This window comes from Bos indicus, chromosome 24 (assembly GCF_029378745.1).
Source record: "Bos indicus isolate NIAB-ARS_2022 breed Sahiwal x Tharparkar chromosome 24, NIAB-ARS_B.indTharparkar_mat_pri_1.0, whole genome shotgun sequence".
NCBI classification, from domain to species: Eukaryota; Metazoa; Chordata; class Mammalia; order Artiodactyla; family Bovidae; genus Bos; species Bos indicus.
The window spans coordinates 20,117,195-20,132,967 of NC_091783.1; the positions used below are offsets into that span (position 1 = coordinate 20,117,195).

The 15,773-nt window shown below is 57.8% G+C and overlaps 1 protein-coding gene across 50 annotated transcripts in view; it reads left to right on the forward strand.

Annotated features, from left to right (window-relative positions):
* Nucleotides 1–15,773, forward strand: part of CELF4 (CUGBP Elav-like family member 4) — a 312,630-nt gene that overhangs the window by 235,465 nt on the left and 61,392 nt on the right. For 28 of the 50 annotated variants that reach the window (XM_070778692.1, XM_070778694.1, XM_070778736.1 and 25 more), the window contains exon 3: nucleotides 1,552–1,630. In XM_070778692.1, the coding sequence (XP_070634793.1) occupies nucleotides 1,552–1,630 (79 nt within the window). The remainder of the gene's footprint in view (nucleotides 1–1,551; nucleotides 1,631–15,773) is intronic. The other 22 variants (XM_070778701.1, XM_070778698.1, XM_070778737.1 and 19 more) reach the window with 1 other exon arrangement.

Genomic DNA, 15,773 nt, shown 5'->3' on the forward strand with positions numbered 1-15,773 from the left:
GGAGAGCCCTTCTCCCACAGTCAGATGCCTGCTCTGCCTCCTGGATCTTTTTCTCAAGGACTGGAAAGGAGGTGGTTTATGGGGGAGCCAGGGCCCCTGAAAGGAAGCTGGGAATTGCCTTATGGCCCTCTTTCTTCTCCCTGTGATTGGAGGTCCCTGTACCGCACGCTTAACTCTGCTGGCAGAGCTTGCGCACCCAGCACCTTCCTTTCCCTCAGCTCCACAGGGGGCACCAAGTGGGGACCTCCGAGCAAACAGTGGCACCCAGCCCTCTCAGTGCACCGGCCTCCCAGCATCCTCTCTTGCCCCCGGCAACCTGCGCTTCCTGGTCCTCTGCTCCGTGCCCTGCCTCCCGCCTCTGTCCTTCCTCGAGTGACTCTGACCTTCCCCGGCTTCCTCTTCACCTTGCTGAGTCATGGGCCCCCACGCTCCCCCACCAAGTCGTCTTGACGCAGCCAAAACTTGCTCAGAATCCTAGACCAGGAGGAAGCTTGCCACGGGCTAGTCCAGCCTCCTCTGGACACGAGGGGAAGTGCCAATGAAAAGTCACCTGGTACAGAACAAAAGCCCCCCAAATAGCCCTGGCAGACCCGGGTTCCCAGCCACATCCTGGCACGAGGCGCCCCGCCTCGGCTTCTGCATCTGTCAAATGGGGCGTTTAGTACCTGCCTGCCTCTCGGGGTGCATTTGGGAGAGAAATGTAGGTAGAATGAGGGATCAGGGAGGTACGTGACACGCAGAAGCACGGGCAGAGACACAAAGTTCGATTCCATTTGCGCGATTCCTCCCGTTTTTATTGTCTGAAATATCTTGGGACCTCAGGGCCTCCTAGCCCATCCTATGCCTCCGGCAGCAGGAGGATTAAAAACAGGCTGCAGAGCCTTGGATCCTTGGAGTTGCGAGCCCCCTAGTGGCCTGAACGAGGCATTGCATGGATCCTCCCGAGAGGCCGGCAGCTGGGAGATGGGGAGGCAGGCGTCCCATGTGGTCCTCCTGGCACCCGGACGTCACAGGAGACGAGTAGCTGCCCACCCCGCACATACCGCCCCCACCCCACCGAGGGGACAGCCAGGCTGCCGTCTGGAGCCCCAGCCCTGAGCTCTGCTCCAACCGGGAACTGCGAGACCCGGAGCCTCAGGCACCCCTGGGACCAACCGCCGGCGTCGATGGCACAGGGGTGGGGTGCCACTCGCTGCAGGGCCCCAACCTAGGCGGGAGTCAGTTTCGGCCAGAGAGCAGCTCGGCAAAGCCAGCTGTGTCCTGGGTGGACCGACATCACAGTTAGCAAGAGCCGCTAACGGCTGGCAGGGGACACCCCAGGGTCTTCAGTCCTGAGACACCCTCCTGAAATCAGGGGGGTCGTGGGGACCGCACTGGGGAGGGGAGGGGGCGGGGCTTTAGTGGAGACCCTCACGTTTGTCCCGCGCGGGTGCTGGGGCCGTGGGTGTCGGCGTCCGTGGAGTGAGCAGTGTGCTGTGTCCCTTGAACACCGGCGCACCTCGGGGTGCCAGCGCGCCTGCTCTAATGCTGCCCTCCTGTGCTCTGTTACAGATGAACCGGCCGATCCAGGTGAAACCGGCGGACAGCGAGAGCCGAGGAGGTAGTAGCTGCCTGCGCCAGCCCCCTTCACGTGAGGGCCCACTTGTCTCTGCCCCTCCCTTCTCTCCGGCCCGTCTTCTCCCCTCCCGCCTCCCGCTTCACCCGAGGGCCCGCTTGTCTCAGCCCTTCCTTTCCCTCCATTCCCACCCCTACTCCCACCACGGGAGGGGGTTGCCGCGACTCCCTGCCGCCGCCTCCAGCCCCCTGAGGACCTCGTGACTGGGGCTTTGGAGCCCTGGGTGGCTGGTGTGGGGACCAACTGAAGAGGAGGAGAGTGGATTGGGGTCTGCATTTTGCTGGGGTTCCTTCCTCTCTGTGAGTCAATGGGCAGGATGTCCTGGGCGCTCCACTGCCCCCTTTAAGACACCCAGAAGGGCAGGCCCACCTCCGTGTCAGGAAGGAAAACCCCACTGTGATGGGACTGGACTGGCCGAAAGGGCTTCAGGATGGAAGGGAGGATATGTGCTTCAACCCTTCCCTGGCCGTCCCAGGTGACGCCAGCGGTAAAGAGCCCACCAGCCAGTGCGGAGATGGAAGAGACGCAGGTTCGATCCCTGGGTGGGGAAGACCCCCTGGAGGAGGGCATGGCAACCCACTCCGGTATTCTTGCCTGGAGAATCCCATGGACAGAGGAGCCTGGTGGGCTACAGTCCATAGGGTCGCAAAGAGTTGGACACGACTGAAGTGACTTAGCACACACCTGTGGTGGGAAACTCAGGCCAGAATGGGCAAGTCTGAGGAGGGCTGCCCCTGGGGGTGTGAGGCCGCTCTGGCCAAGATGCTGGACCTAGATACAGGCAGACAGGCCGATGTCTGGAAGGGGCCAGAGCAGAAGGACACACACAGCTTCACCCACAGACGCAGGCCCCCGCTCCCCAAGGGGAGGCTCTGTCCTCTCTTACTAGCGTGGCCTCAGCCCCACTGTACACAGGCCAGACCAGGCCAGGCTCCAGCTTCCTCTGTCAAGCACCCACCATCCCAGGTTCTGACCAGGCACCGTGACCACTCCATGCCTACCCAGCGCCCTCTGCCCCTAGGCCCTCCCTGACTGGGCCTGGACAGTCACTCTCAGCTCAGCTCAGCTGGGCACTGAGGAACTTCTCTCTCCCTCCCCCTCCCTCCCCCCAAATTTTCCAGGAAATTAAGAGCCCGATGTCAAATAGACAAAAGCTACTTGCAAAATTCAGAGTCAAGCTCCTTGTCCTGTAGTGTGGCCACAGGTCGCCTGCCCACCCTGGGGGGATGTCTAGGGTCCCTCCAGCACAGGTCACTGCCCTCAGCGGGCCCAGAAGGGCTCCTACCTGGTTATAAGGCTTCTGTGGCCCTCCGGACCCAGGCCTCGAAGCACGCCCAACAAGCCCAGCTGGTGTCCTGGTGCTATCCAAAGAAGTCCCATGCCCCATGGCACAGGCCCGCGTCCCTGTGGCCCCCTGAGAGTGTCCCGTTCTGGGGACCCCTATCATGGAGGTGGAGACAGGTCAATTGGAGAGCAGAAATGGTTCAGATGTGAAGGGTTTGTGCTGTAGAGACTACCTGATTCACACTGCTGGCTCCTGCCCCCTCCTGGCAGCCCAGTTACTCACCTTTCTCTGCACACAGAGGCTCCTCAAACAGCCAGGGCCAGGCCTCCAGCAATGCCCCTGCCATGCAGCGGGGCCTCATGGAGGCAGCAGAGACCCCGGCCCTTTGGGGGAGAGCCATCAAGTAAGGGAGGGAGCTCAGACGGCAGGCGGCACCCACATGCCCAGAGGAGGGGTCCCCAAGGTGGGGGCAGCCAGAGGCCTCAGAGGAGGTGGCACCTGAGCTGATTGAAGGAAGGGACATTCCACACCTAGGGAGGTGGAGTGGCCGGAATAAGGCCCAGTGCGGGGAGGGCCTTCCACCACACCACCAGCTCAGAGTCCCGCCGGTTAACACCAGGCTCACAGCCAGGTGTCGCGAGGCCTGCCTTGCTGAGCTCCAACACAAACCATTTCTCCCTCACTTGCCTTGGAGGCAGCCACCTTCCAACTCCAAGTTGCTAACCTCATCTCCTTTCTCCCATATATCTCCCGCGTTGACACTTGCCCCAAACCAGATTAATCAGCTTTTTTATCCTTCCTGCGGTAGCAAGGGGGTGGGGGTGGGCAGGGGAAAGAGAGCCAAACCTAAACATCTATCTATTAATTGCATATTCAATATTAGACAGTGAGATGATCCTGAGTCAGCATCATCACCAAGCTCTTTGGAAAAAAAGAAAGTTTAAAATAATTTAATATCCATTAAATACTTCTTCTGTGGAGGGAGGGGAATGGGGGAGAGGTGGGTGTTAACAAAGATGAAAGAAATGGGAACAGGAGACGGGAGATGGAGGCAGGGGTAGGAGGGGGAGGGGAGGAGAAATCCAACAGGAAAGGAAGAGCCCAGAAAGGAGAAGGGGAAGGGGCAGAAGGCGGAGGGGGGCCTGGGGGAAAGCAGGAAGGAGGGAAGAAGGCCGGGAGCCGGGGAGACTTGGGGGCATAGGTGTGGGGGCGAGAGGAAGGGGTCCTGCAGGGAGAGGCAGGTTTATCCCCACCCTGGCTCTCTGCATCCCGGGTTACACAGGCTAGGTGCTTGGCCGGGGCTCCCCAGGAAGAGTACAGGATGGTGGTTCTTGTTCTGGTCCTGGGTTCTAGCCCCATCTTTGTGCAAAATGAGCTCTGGCCTGGACACCGCTTCTCTGGGCCTCCACGTCTTCACCCAAGGACGAGAGAGCTCACTTCCCAGGGAAGCTGGTGTTTACAGAGCACCCACTGAGGGCTGGCATTTATTTTATTTTATTTATTTTTCTTTTGGAGGCACCTTGCAGCTTGTGGAATCTTAGTTCCCTGGCCAGGGATTGAACCCAGACCCTTGGCAGTGAGAGCAGACAGTCTTAACCACTGGACTGCCAGGGAATTCCCAAAGGCTGGGATTTTAAACGCACACATTTAACCCATACAACAACTTTGGGAGGTGGAAGTTTGGCCCCGTTTAAAGGTACAAACGAAGGCCCAGAGAGGCCACGTAACTTGTTTCAGATTACATAGCTATGTGGTGGCCGAGCCAAAATTCAAAGCCCTGCCTGTAAGTCACCAGAACCCAGATGCTCTGCATTCCTCAGACTCCTAGGATAATCTTTCGGACTCCGGGGACAATGGGAAGGTGCCACGGGCATTTGTCTTACCTCTGGGCTCATTCTCAAAGTAAATAAGGGGCAAGGAGCAGGGTCCCAGGTGAGGGAGGCAGGTCCCGGCTGGACAAGGAGCTCCCGGACGTACCCATAAGACGCGAGCGACCAGGACTGCAGGGGTCAGAGAAAAGAGAGCTCATTGAGGAGCAAGCAGGGAGGGCTTCCCAGAGGTGAAAACTGGACCAAGAGGTGTAGACATGGCAGGAGACAGGGAGGGCACGAAGTGAAAGTGGAGCCCCGAGCTCAGGGCCAGGGGGGTGCACGTGTCTCGGTCAGAAACAGGAGCCACTAACGCCGTGTGGGGACCAGGCAGAGAGAGGGCATCAGAGCTCTAATATCCCTGGGCAGGAGAGGAGACAGCCCCAATACCAAGAGCCAGGGTTCCAGCTGTGAAAGAAAACCAAGGGAGGAGCCAACCCGACTGCAAGGAAGATCCTGTTAACCCCACAGAGCTTCCTGGAGCAAACTGTATTCAGCTCAGATTCACCCCCAGCCCCACAGAAGCAAGCCCGTTCATTCACCAGTGTAGTGAGGCAGGTTGGGAACAGCGAAACACAGGTGGGCCCCCCGCCACCCCCACCCCCGCCCCGCCACTGGTACCTGCCCTGACATCTCAGAGGCCAGGATGCTTCCTTGCGCATGCCCTGCGATGTCCCAACCCAGGTAGAATTAAAATATAGACGTTGGTCTCCCAGCAGACCGACGTACCCGCCCTGAGAGCTGCTTTAGTCAGCGTCTCCATGGCTTCAGGGGCCCTCCGGCCTCTCCGCGTCACTCTCAGTTTCAGGGGTGATGCCTACAGGGTGCTGCCCACAGCGCTGACCCCTCCCATCCACCCGCTCTCAGTCCAGGGTGGGCCTTACCGCCAAGGACAGGACAGGGCCCCCCTCCACCAAGCCAGGCTCCTGTGGACAGGATGTGGGGGCTCCTTTCAGAAACGAAGGCTCTAGGCAGCCTGGCCTCAGGCAACAAAACTGCTTGGGAACTCCCTGGACTGAGCTGGAGGAGGCTGGGGCGGGGGTCCACCCCCCTCAAAGGGCTCTCAAGAGAGTCAGCAGGCAAGTCGAGCTCTTGAGGAAGGAAGGAATGGCTGAGACCCGAGCCAGCAGAGTAGATATTGGCCTGACCCCACCCCTCCTAGATACACCCCAGTAGACATGAGCAGTCCTCTAGGAATCTCACCCCCTGCCACGCTTGGCTCCATCACCGGAAACCGCGCCCACCTCTTCTCCGTAACCAGCTACAGGTCAGGAGGTTCAGCTAGCGGGGGCCTCATCCAGGCCGTGTATGGAGAAGCCCTTAGCGGGGTGCACTCACACACCTTCCCACCATCCTGCTGTACACCCACACCAACAAAGGCACCCACACACACCCAACTCCACACCTGCTCCCAGTGAGGCGGGAACTGAGTGTTCCCCCACTCCATCCCAGGATCCAGTGACTGGGGGCGGAGCCCAGACGGTTCGTCATCGGGTTTTATCTCATCAACATGAAATGACAGGAAGAAAAATAAAAAAGAAACAGCGAGATGTCAGGCTGAAGAGTTGGAGAAGTTAGAAACCAAGAGGGCTTGGGAGGGAGACCTGGGGAAGAGGTGACTCTGGGACCCAGGGGGCTGCCCCCTCAGAGCGAGCAGGGAGGCACCAAGGAGCCCTTGTGGAGGGGCGGACGGAAGCAACGGTGAGAGCCGCCTTGAGGGATGGCCGCCACGCTCTCACCCGTCCCGGACTTAAACTGGAAACCACAGGGGCACATTCCAGCCTCCAGTGTGAGGCCTGAACTGGGGGCGTGGTCATGCCCGTGTGGGACAGCCAGGGGGCTCCCCCAGCCCCTCCCTGGTCCATCGGGCGTGTTTTCCGGAGGGGGCCTTCATCAGATCCAAGCAAGGGAGGCAAAGGGGCAGCTTAGACTGATCCCGAGACGGGAGGCTGGATAGAGGCCTGCGATCACGGAAGGGAGGCTACCGGCGACGCAGCAGGAAGGCTGAGCTCCTGTGTCTCCCGCCATCTTTAGGGCCTGGGGGAGGCTCCAGAGAGGAAAAAGGAAGTGGCCCTGCACCCCAGCCATGAACCCCCCACATAGGGAAACTTGGAGCCTGGGGGCCCACGTCTGGTCTCTCCACCAGCCCGGGCCCCCGCCTGTCTCAGTCTCTCTCTGGCAGGACGAAGGTTGGGGCAAGTGTGACAGCCCCGTCCGTGAGACGTTCATTTCCACTCTGTGCAGAGCAGGTGCAGGCCAGTCGCTTAGCCACGCGACTCGTTGAGCCTCTCGCTGCTTCCTGTCCGTTTACCAGCATCTTCAGGGCCCCTCACTTCGGCCCGCGCTCGCGTGGCAGCAGAGTCCCGCTGGGCCAGCTAATGAGGTTGGACCTGATGCGTGGATGTGGCTCCGAGACCCTCCCCGAGGCCACATTCCCCGCCACAAAACCGGGGCTGACTCGGTCCTCCACCATCTGTAGCCCCATCAGTTCCTGCCGCTTTTAAAATCCCATTAAGTTCCTCATTTCTCCTCAGAGCATTATTTTATTTCTAAACAGACCCAGACCACGTGCAGCTGGGAGGCCTTGGAGGGTCCACTGGGGGGCCAGCTGAGGGGTGTGGGTCTCACCTTCAGGTCCTGGCACCCTGGAGAGCCAGAGCCACCCTGCTGACCCCCTGATGCTGGGTTTCTCACGTCCAGACTTTTCTAGCTATTTAGTCCCGTACTCTAGTTAGGCAGTTTCGCAAGCGGCAGATGAAACGGCCGCGCTTTTGGAAAATTCAATATACAGAAGTTTCCATTTTCCAGTCTCGAGAGGCAACAAATGACTCCCTCGACCAAAGCTTCCAGGGAGACAGAGGCCCCTCGGGGTTCTGCCAGGTCCCAGGCGGGAGGGGTACACGAAACATGAGACTAGGGGCCAGGGGCCACGGCATCTTGAGGATTCATCTGAATGATGCCAAGATGGTAGGAAACGAGGTTTTAAAAAATGGTGTTACTCTAGATGACCTGACCCAAGGTGCAGATTCGAGCGGGGAGGTGTCAGGAAAGGCTTGGAGGCAGGTGTGAACCCCTGCAGAAGGTCCTGGGTGAGGTTCCCCTGGGGGCGGGGGTGGGCTGGGCAGAGACCCCAACCCCAGGAACCGCCTCATTTCTGCCACAGCCTATCTACTGTCTGGAAGTCGAGTCCCACAGCTAGGGTGCCACCCCACCCTGTGCCCAGTCTCTCCCCTTTGGGGCATCAGGAGTGTCCACCCAGCTTTAGCACCTCCTGACCGCTACTCTGGGGCTCCTGGCTGGTATCCCGCCAGAGAGATGAGTGGAGCCCACCTCACCTCCGCCAGAGGATGCGACCCTGAGCTGAGAAGGGGTCTGGTGACTGAAGCCCCAGGCAGCCACCTAAAGGAGAGGGGTCTGCAGCTCAGAGCAGAAGACACCCCCGCCCCCGGCACCTTTTTGTGGCCCCACAGAAGCCCCTGGGAGCAGGCAGTGCGTGTGCTCCGCTTACGGCTGCTGGCCGTGTGTGTGATGGGGGTGGGGTGCCTTTCCTTACCACAGCCCCCAGACCCTGCAGACCCCCACATCCTCAGCTCCTCAGTCATTAGGTTCAACATCATGCTCCCTTCTCACAGCTGTGTCTGCCTCCAGGGGCCTGGAGCGAGGGGTCAAGGTGAACCTTTGGTTGGGAGATAGCTAACTGCCCTGGTCGGCCAGGCCTGGACGTAGCACCTGGTGCCCTGGAGGGGCCTCAGGGGCCATTGTGTCCAGCCGCATCCCCTTCGGTCCCCCACCACCCCAGCCCACCTCTCACACTGCCCTCCCGCTTTTAAAAACCATCCGGGAGGAAAGCAACTCCTGGCCTCTCTCAGCCTCCTTCAGAGCTTGGAAATCCTGTTTTGTCAGCCTGTCCTGCCCTATTCCCTCTGGGATTTCTTGAGCTGTAGATGGTAATGTTTTCCCTCGAACACCAGCCCCAGAGTTGATACCCCAGCAGATCTCTCATGTACTCGCGTCCCTGATTTATTTTGGACTGATGTTGAAAGAAAAGGCATTACAATGTTCAGCTCGGGAAATTCGTGTCAGATCTAAGACAGCACGTCCCCACTTCCCAGACAGTGGTGGTGCTCAAGGAGCAGCCTGGGGCAGGGGCCCTATGCCTTTGGGGAGGACTGAGGATCAGAGATCTCATCACCAGGCCAAGTAGCCCACCCAGGGCTTGGCTTCTTTGGTGGACAGGAAGTTCTACCACATATCTAACCGTAATCTTGCCTACTTTTGTTTAGGAATTTCCAAGCTGTCTAGTCACTCAGTCATGTCTGACTCTTCGCGACCCCATGAACTGTAGCACACCAGGCCTCCCTGTCCCTCACCAGCTCCTGGGGATTGCTCAAATTCATGTCCATCGAGTCGGTGATGCCATCCAACAAGCATCTCATCCTCTGTCTTCCCCTTCTTCTCCTGCCCTCAATCTTTGCTGGTGTAATGTTTCTCTGTTCTGGGGTTTTATTCTCCATAACCCTTGTTCCTTCTGACTTAAAAGGATCTCTGCCTCCTTTCTCTCCCAGGCTGCTTTTAAAAAGAAAATTTAAAACTCCAGAAAGGTCCTCTTGTTTACACAACTGAACCCAACAGCAGCTGCATGAAGACAGGTCTTTGTGGCTGGAGAAGGAAGAGTGGCTGTTGGGAAAAAGGGTCCCTAGAGAGGGCCCCCGTGGGGCAGAAGCACATTATAAATACCTCAGTAGCTCCTGCCATAGGTGCGAAATTATAATTAACTGCAAACCTGCTGAGCTTAAATGGACTTTAGGTTTGCAGCTGGGGGAAGGGGTGTTGATTGATCTGCATTTTGTTGTTAAAGTTCTTTTAATCCATTCGGCAAGTTAAGTGGAGAGTCGTGGCTCCTCACCAAATTCCCTCTGGCCCCTAGCTAATTTAGCAAAGGACTGTTTCAGGGGAAATGGGATATTAATCATTGCAAATGGGCTCCTGGATGATATTTAAAAGCTGCCTCGCGTGTGCCCAGGCTGAAGGGACCGACAAGAGGAACAGGGATGACAGAGTGAGGGGACCACGGCCCCCGTCTCCCGCGCTGTCCCACGGGGTGCTTTTGCAGGCAGTGTGTGTAGAAGGTGGATGCACACTTCCCCAGGAGGCCGGCAGGATGTGAGAGAGGATGTCACAGGCAGTCCTTCCTGGACCTGTAGTCCTCAGCGCAGCCTCCAGTGAACCCCAATGCAGGCAAGACCCATCCAGCACCCTCCTGGCCCCCAACACACCCCACTTGAAACAGCCTGATAGCAACATGGCAGTGGTGAGGCTGTGCAGGGGGAGGTGGGGTGTGAGAGGCAGGGAGAGACAGCGAGGACCAGAGAGATGAGAAAGGGTAACCCCTGCTTGACCTTCACGGGGAGAGGAGTTGCACGAGGAAAGGCAGAGTTTCCCAGGTGGGAAAATAGCCCCAGCCAAGGACAGCTTGGAGGATTCCGAGAGGCAGGAATGAGTGAGGGCAGGATATGGGAGCAGTGATTTCCAGAAGTACTTTAAACTGACACATTTAGGTGAAGGGAAACCATCTAAGGCTTTGGGGCAGAGGGTGACAGTGTGTGTGTGTGTGTGTGTGTGTGTGTGTGTGTGTGTGTGTATATATATGTCATGCTTTCCAAACAGTAGGTTAGGAAGACTCAGCCGGATGTGGGGAGGCAGCCGGGGCAGAGAGACGGGCAGAGATGGTGCTGGTCATCGCACCCACACGTCCTGCCCCTCCCACAACAATCTTTCACCAGCTCCTATTGCAAAGGGGATGGTGACACTCCCGTGGAGCTGCCACAGGTGGAATGCAATTGGCTAGCTGTGGAATATCCCCTGATGACAGCTGCTGTGGTTATTCTTTTCTTATAGTCAAGTCCTCGGGCGGTGAGAGGTGATGGGGTTGAGGACTGTTGACAAGGTGTGATCAACAAAGTGCCAAGAGAAATCATACTTCCCAGGGCCAGAGCTGTACTGTGCATGTGAGTGTACCAAAACAGGGTGAGCCAAGGAAGGCTTCCTGGAGGAGGTGATAATTGGGATGACAGGTTTACCAAGAGGTAGCACCTGGACTGTGCCACAGTCAAAGACATGAAAACAGAGGCAAACGAGGCAAATTTGTGGCATCTTAGATCTTTTTAAAAATAGAGTTAGTTTGGATGGAGAGGAGGGTTCACTCCCTGCAGTAAGAAGACCAGGTGTGGTTCACTGTGGGTCTCCCTGCTCCTCGTATTCCAGGGCACAGAAGTCCTGGGTGTGGCGCATGGGCAGTCTGAATCTGGGGCCAACCTGTCTCTTCTCACCCTTCAGTCCCAGCTCACCAGGCCCATCCCAGGGCTTGTTTCTCTACCATAAGCCGCTGCGCAGTTTTCCTGATCAGATGTACCTGTCTGCTGTTAGAGAGGCTTGCTCCTTCCCCACCCAGTTCAGGACAACACACAGGGGATCTAGGCAATGCCTGCAGCAGCTGCTGCTGAAGCCATGCCAGGACACTGGAAGGAAGATGCATAGAGCCAGTAGGGACCTCAGGTCTCCCACTAGGCCACCCAGAGCCTCCAGTAAGAGCGCACCAGTCTTGGCCCTGCAAGGTGGGCCAAGCAGCACCCCTATTCTCTTAGAAAGGAGAGGTGACTTGCCCAAGGTCACACAGTCAGTAATCAGCCTTCACACTCAGCCCTTCAGCCAGGACCTTGCTGCCTTCTCTCAGGCCTGGCTGTGGTGCCGAGACCCAGAGAACATTCTCCCAGCATCCATGCCCCCTCTCAGAGGCACAAAGGATGCAGTTGGACCACAGCCTTCAGGATGAGCTTTCCAGCTCCTCACTCCCCTCCCTGGTGCCCTTTGGGAATGGGGGTGGGTGTAGGGGAATCTGGGGAGGGTCCAAAGCTGAACTTTCCCAGGTGCAAAGGCAACAACAAGATGAGCCTGTCTGTGGTCCTTCTCAGCACCGAGGGTTAGCTGGGAGGGGCAGGTGGAGACACTCCACGTCTGCTGGCAGAGGAGAGCCAGCCTGGGCACTCAGGGTCTTGTCTGCCGGGCCTGGAGAGGAGGAAGGCTTGGCAGAGGCTGGAGGGCAGCAGGGACAAGCCAGCATAGATTTTCTTTTCAATCACATCAGAGACAAGCCCATGATGCTGACTCACGGATGTCTTGTCCCAGATGCCACATCCCAACTGGGTAACAGGCCCAGGTGACTTAGGAGGCTTAAGGTTTGGACATGAATGGCTGACTGCAAGTGACTCAGAAATGCAGAGAGATGAGCCCTGCCCCTGGAAAGCTGACCATGAAAGACAAATGTGTGAGGGAATTCCAGAATTCTTTAATCCAGATTCTTCAAGTCTTTACTGAGCTTTGGGTCCTAGAGAAGCTCAGTCTGGTGAGGAGATCAGCTTAGACCTCAAGGGCACCAGAAGAGTAGTGGAGACAGCAGGCGCCATGGCTGGCAGAGGGGAGAGCTGTACAGGGGGAACCAGTCAGGGAAGGCTTCCTGGAGGAGGCTCCTTACTGGAGGGAATTCAGGCTGAGAAACCAGTGGCACCAGGATGCAGCCCTGTGGCGTAAACCCTGTGCAGGGAAAGTGAGGAAAACGCGTGACTCAAGCAGAGGGCTCCAGGGAATGCCCCACTAAAGAGCTAGGGGTCTTCTGGAAGATGAAGGGAACTGGTGATTGGTGAAAGCTGGATATGGGAAGGCTGGTCACCCTGCAGCGGGCTGGACAAGGTGTCAAGGAGACTCGGGAGAGGCTCTTTCCATCTCCAGCTGTGAGGGGGGTGGGCAGGAGGCATGGGAATTAAACTCTTAAGTTCAAGAGCCCTTTCCTCACCATGAAATACAAGCCCCCAAACCACCCCGGCCCTGCCCAGTACCTGCTGCCTTCAGACCTCCAGGTGCATGCCCACCTTCAGGCATGTGGCCACCCTCCGACAGCCCACTCTGACCCTCCCAGATGCCCAGCTCCACATGGATCCTCAGGATCATCCCGCAGGATGGTCAGGGTCCATCCTGCAGGAATGCTGTCTCCAGCAGTTCCTCGCTGGTCTTTCTGGCTCAGAACGCCTTTCCCACTCTCTGTCTGAGCCGTGAAGTCAGGCAGTGGGTGTTAGTTTCTCATGGGGGCAAGTCTGCACCCAGCCTCACAGGCCAGCCTCCCTCAGCTCTCTAAACAGGAACTTTACATCTCAGCTCTCTGCTGGCTGAAAAAGCAGCCCTCTCCTTCATCTCCCCTACCCCAGGCCCTCCAAAGCCTGGCCCTCAGGCAGGGGGCAGCCGTGGGCAGCGGGGCGGATGCCGCTGACATTGGCGTTCTCCTTGCAGTGCGTCTTAATAATTTAATGGCTATTAGCAGGGCCGCGGTGGTAGAGGGGGAGGGGGCGCAGGGGGAAGATTTATAGAGAGACTTCACTCCAGGTTGGGGTTTTGTCTTCCTCTGTTTTCCTGGCATTTATCATGCATGTTTTAATTTGGATCGGAGAGTTGCTACCATCTGGCCATTATCGCAAAGAAATATTCATTTTCACTGAGTGACACGGGCTCCATTCATCACAGAGCACGCTGATTGCCCCGTGAGTGTGGGGCTGCGCTTTCTCCTTCGCTTGAAATGAACCCCAGGCTGTGAGCAGGTCCAGTTTGCAGGGAGCAGAGACACAGGGCCCACGGCTGCCCATGAGCTCCCAGCCAGGTGGGCAGGGGCCACTTTGGGAAATGGCCAGGGTGGGGGTGGGGGGGTGCAAGCCCCCTCCTGCCATCACAGTCTTGCCTCCCCTCACCTCCCCTGGGCTGTTGGGGGGAAGGGCTCTGGGTGGCCCCCGCACTCTCCCCCAGGCTCCTGACAGCCAATCCCCCACCCTGCCTGCTGTCCAGGGCGGCCCCCAGTCCAGACCAGAAATGGCTGGGGTAGGCCCCCTGCTTGGGCATCAGCATCTGCTAAAGGCAGGGACGCTGCCCCGCCAAGGGCATCTCTTGCTCACAGGACATCGCTCCAGTGGTGTCATTTCAGGTCAGGGCTGTGTGAGGGACAGAAGGGCCTCTTTGCTCTCTTCTCATCACGCTGTAGTGGTACCATCGGGGTGGGGCCTGTGGGAAGAGACGTGTCTGCCTCCAATTGGGACATTTCTGGAGCGTCACCCTCGTCTCCACACACCGCTCACCGTGCTGTCAGGGGCCGCTGGAGGCCTCTCGTCAGCAAGGAGAACCCAAGCACAACGCTGGACACCCAATGGGGGTGTTCCAGAGCATCCTCAATCGGGCTGAGCTCCACTTTATCCCACTCTGTAAGCAGGCCTCCAGATCTGCCAGAGAGAGAAAAATCTCTTTTCATCCATTTTAAATAGTGAGTTCAGAGAACCCAGACCTTGCCGGGCCCCCCTTCTGTGTTCCCTGCCGATGGGTATTCAGACTGTTCCCCTCACCCCCCACCCGCACCCCCAGCATCCAACACTGTGGGAGAAGAGCCAATGAGAGGCAGAAACGGCTTCATGGGGAAGGTGTGTGCTTTGCCAGAAAGGCAAAATTAAGCAGGAGCGTTTTCATCTACCAGAGTTCTGCACCCCTGGGGCCACCAACTTTCCTGGTCTGTGTCCTGGAAACTGCGGCCAGACCCTGAGCCTGAGGCCCTGACCACCCACTAGCATCCAGGTACTAGGATCCACCTACCAAGCCCCAGGGGACAGTGCTGAAGGAAGCCCAAGGGGAGGACTGTGCAAGCTTCGCTGCCTCTTTCCCATCAGAGAAGAAAGGCCCCGAAGTCCTACTCCTACAGTACCCCCAACCCAGCTCTGTTCTGTAAGCTCTGATTGAGCATCCGTTGTATGCATCTCACACCCCAGCCAGATGAGCCCCACCAACACGATTCCTGGCTGAAAATGAAACTTGTTCAGTCGTGTCCGACTCTTTGCAGCCCCATGGACTATACAGTCCATGGAATTCTCCAGGCCAGAATACTGGAGTGGGTAGTCTTTTCTCTTCTCCAGGGGATCTTCCCAACCCAAGGATCGAACCCAGGTCTCCTGCATTGCAGGTGATTCTTTACCATCTGAGCCACCAGAAAAGCCCAGGAATACTGTAGTGGGTAGCCTTTCCCTTCTTCAGGGGATCTGAAGCAGGGATCGAAGCAAGGTCTCCCACATTGCAGGTGGATTCTTGGCTGGGACTGGTGTAGAAACAGTGAGACCATTAGGAAACTGGAAAAGACCTCTAATACACTAAGCTGACCTCAAGTAAGGGCCGTCAGGTGCAATGGAGGAATACCACAGGCCTGAACCCCTCCCTCTCTGCCATGGGCCAGGACCTTCCTGTGGGTGACTTGGGTTTCCCCTTCTCCCAACTCCGCGGCTTAGGCAATACTGGGCATTGGACAGAAGAGGACACCGAAGCCCAGAGGGTTACTTGCTGGGGTCACCAGCTGGTGGGTAGTGCACCTGGAAGGAGCCTAGGACCCTCTGATTTCCAGCACCAAGCAGTGAGTGTGGAAAAGCTTAGGACAGCTTCGAGCAGGAGGTGGCATTTCAGCTGGATACGGTGGAGAAGCGACATTCTAGGCAGGGAGCCCTGCGTGCCTGCCCTCTGCCCCTGGTTTTCTATCCTGGCACTTGTTGATTAGCTGTCCCCAACCCCGCGGGGTCCCCCCTCCCGCTTCCGGCAGCCCTCCCCACCGCCTGGGAAGGCGGGGACTGTTGCTGAGCGTGGCTGAGGACCCCTCCCCGCCCCTCTCCCCAGCTCGGCGCCGCCCCCTCCCCCCTTGGAGCTCATTCCGTGACACCAGCAGCTCTGAAACATCTGCTCCTCTATCCGGGACCCGCAATTTGAATAAATTACCCCGACGTGGCAGCAGCCTGTTATTAATGGCTTGAGTTTTATAAGATGCTTTAGTTTAATAACACTGTAGCCCAGCGCCGCACTTCTCGCGGATATTTTTATATTTCGCCTCCTCCTGCCTCCCTCCATCCTCCGCGCCGCCTACAGGGCTCTGGTCTGAGAGCCA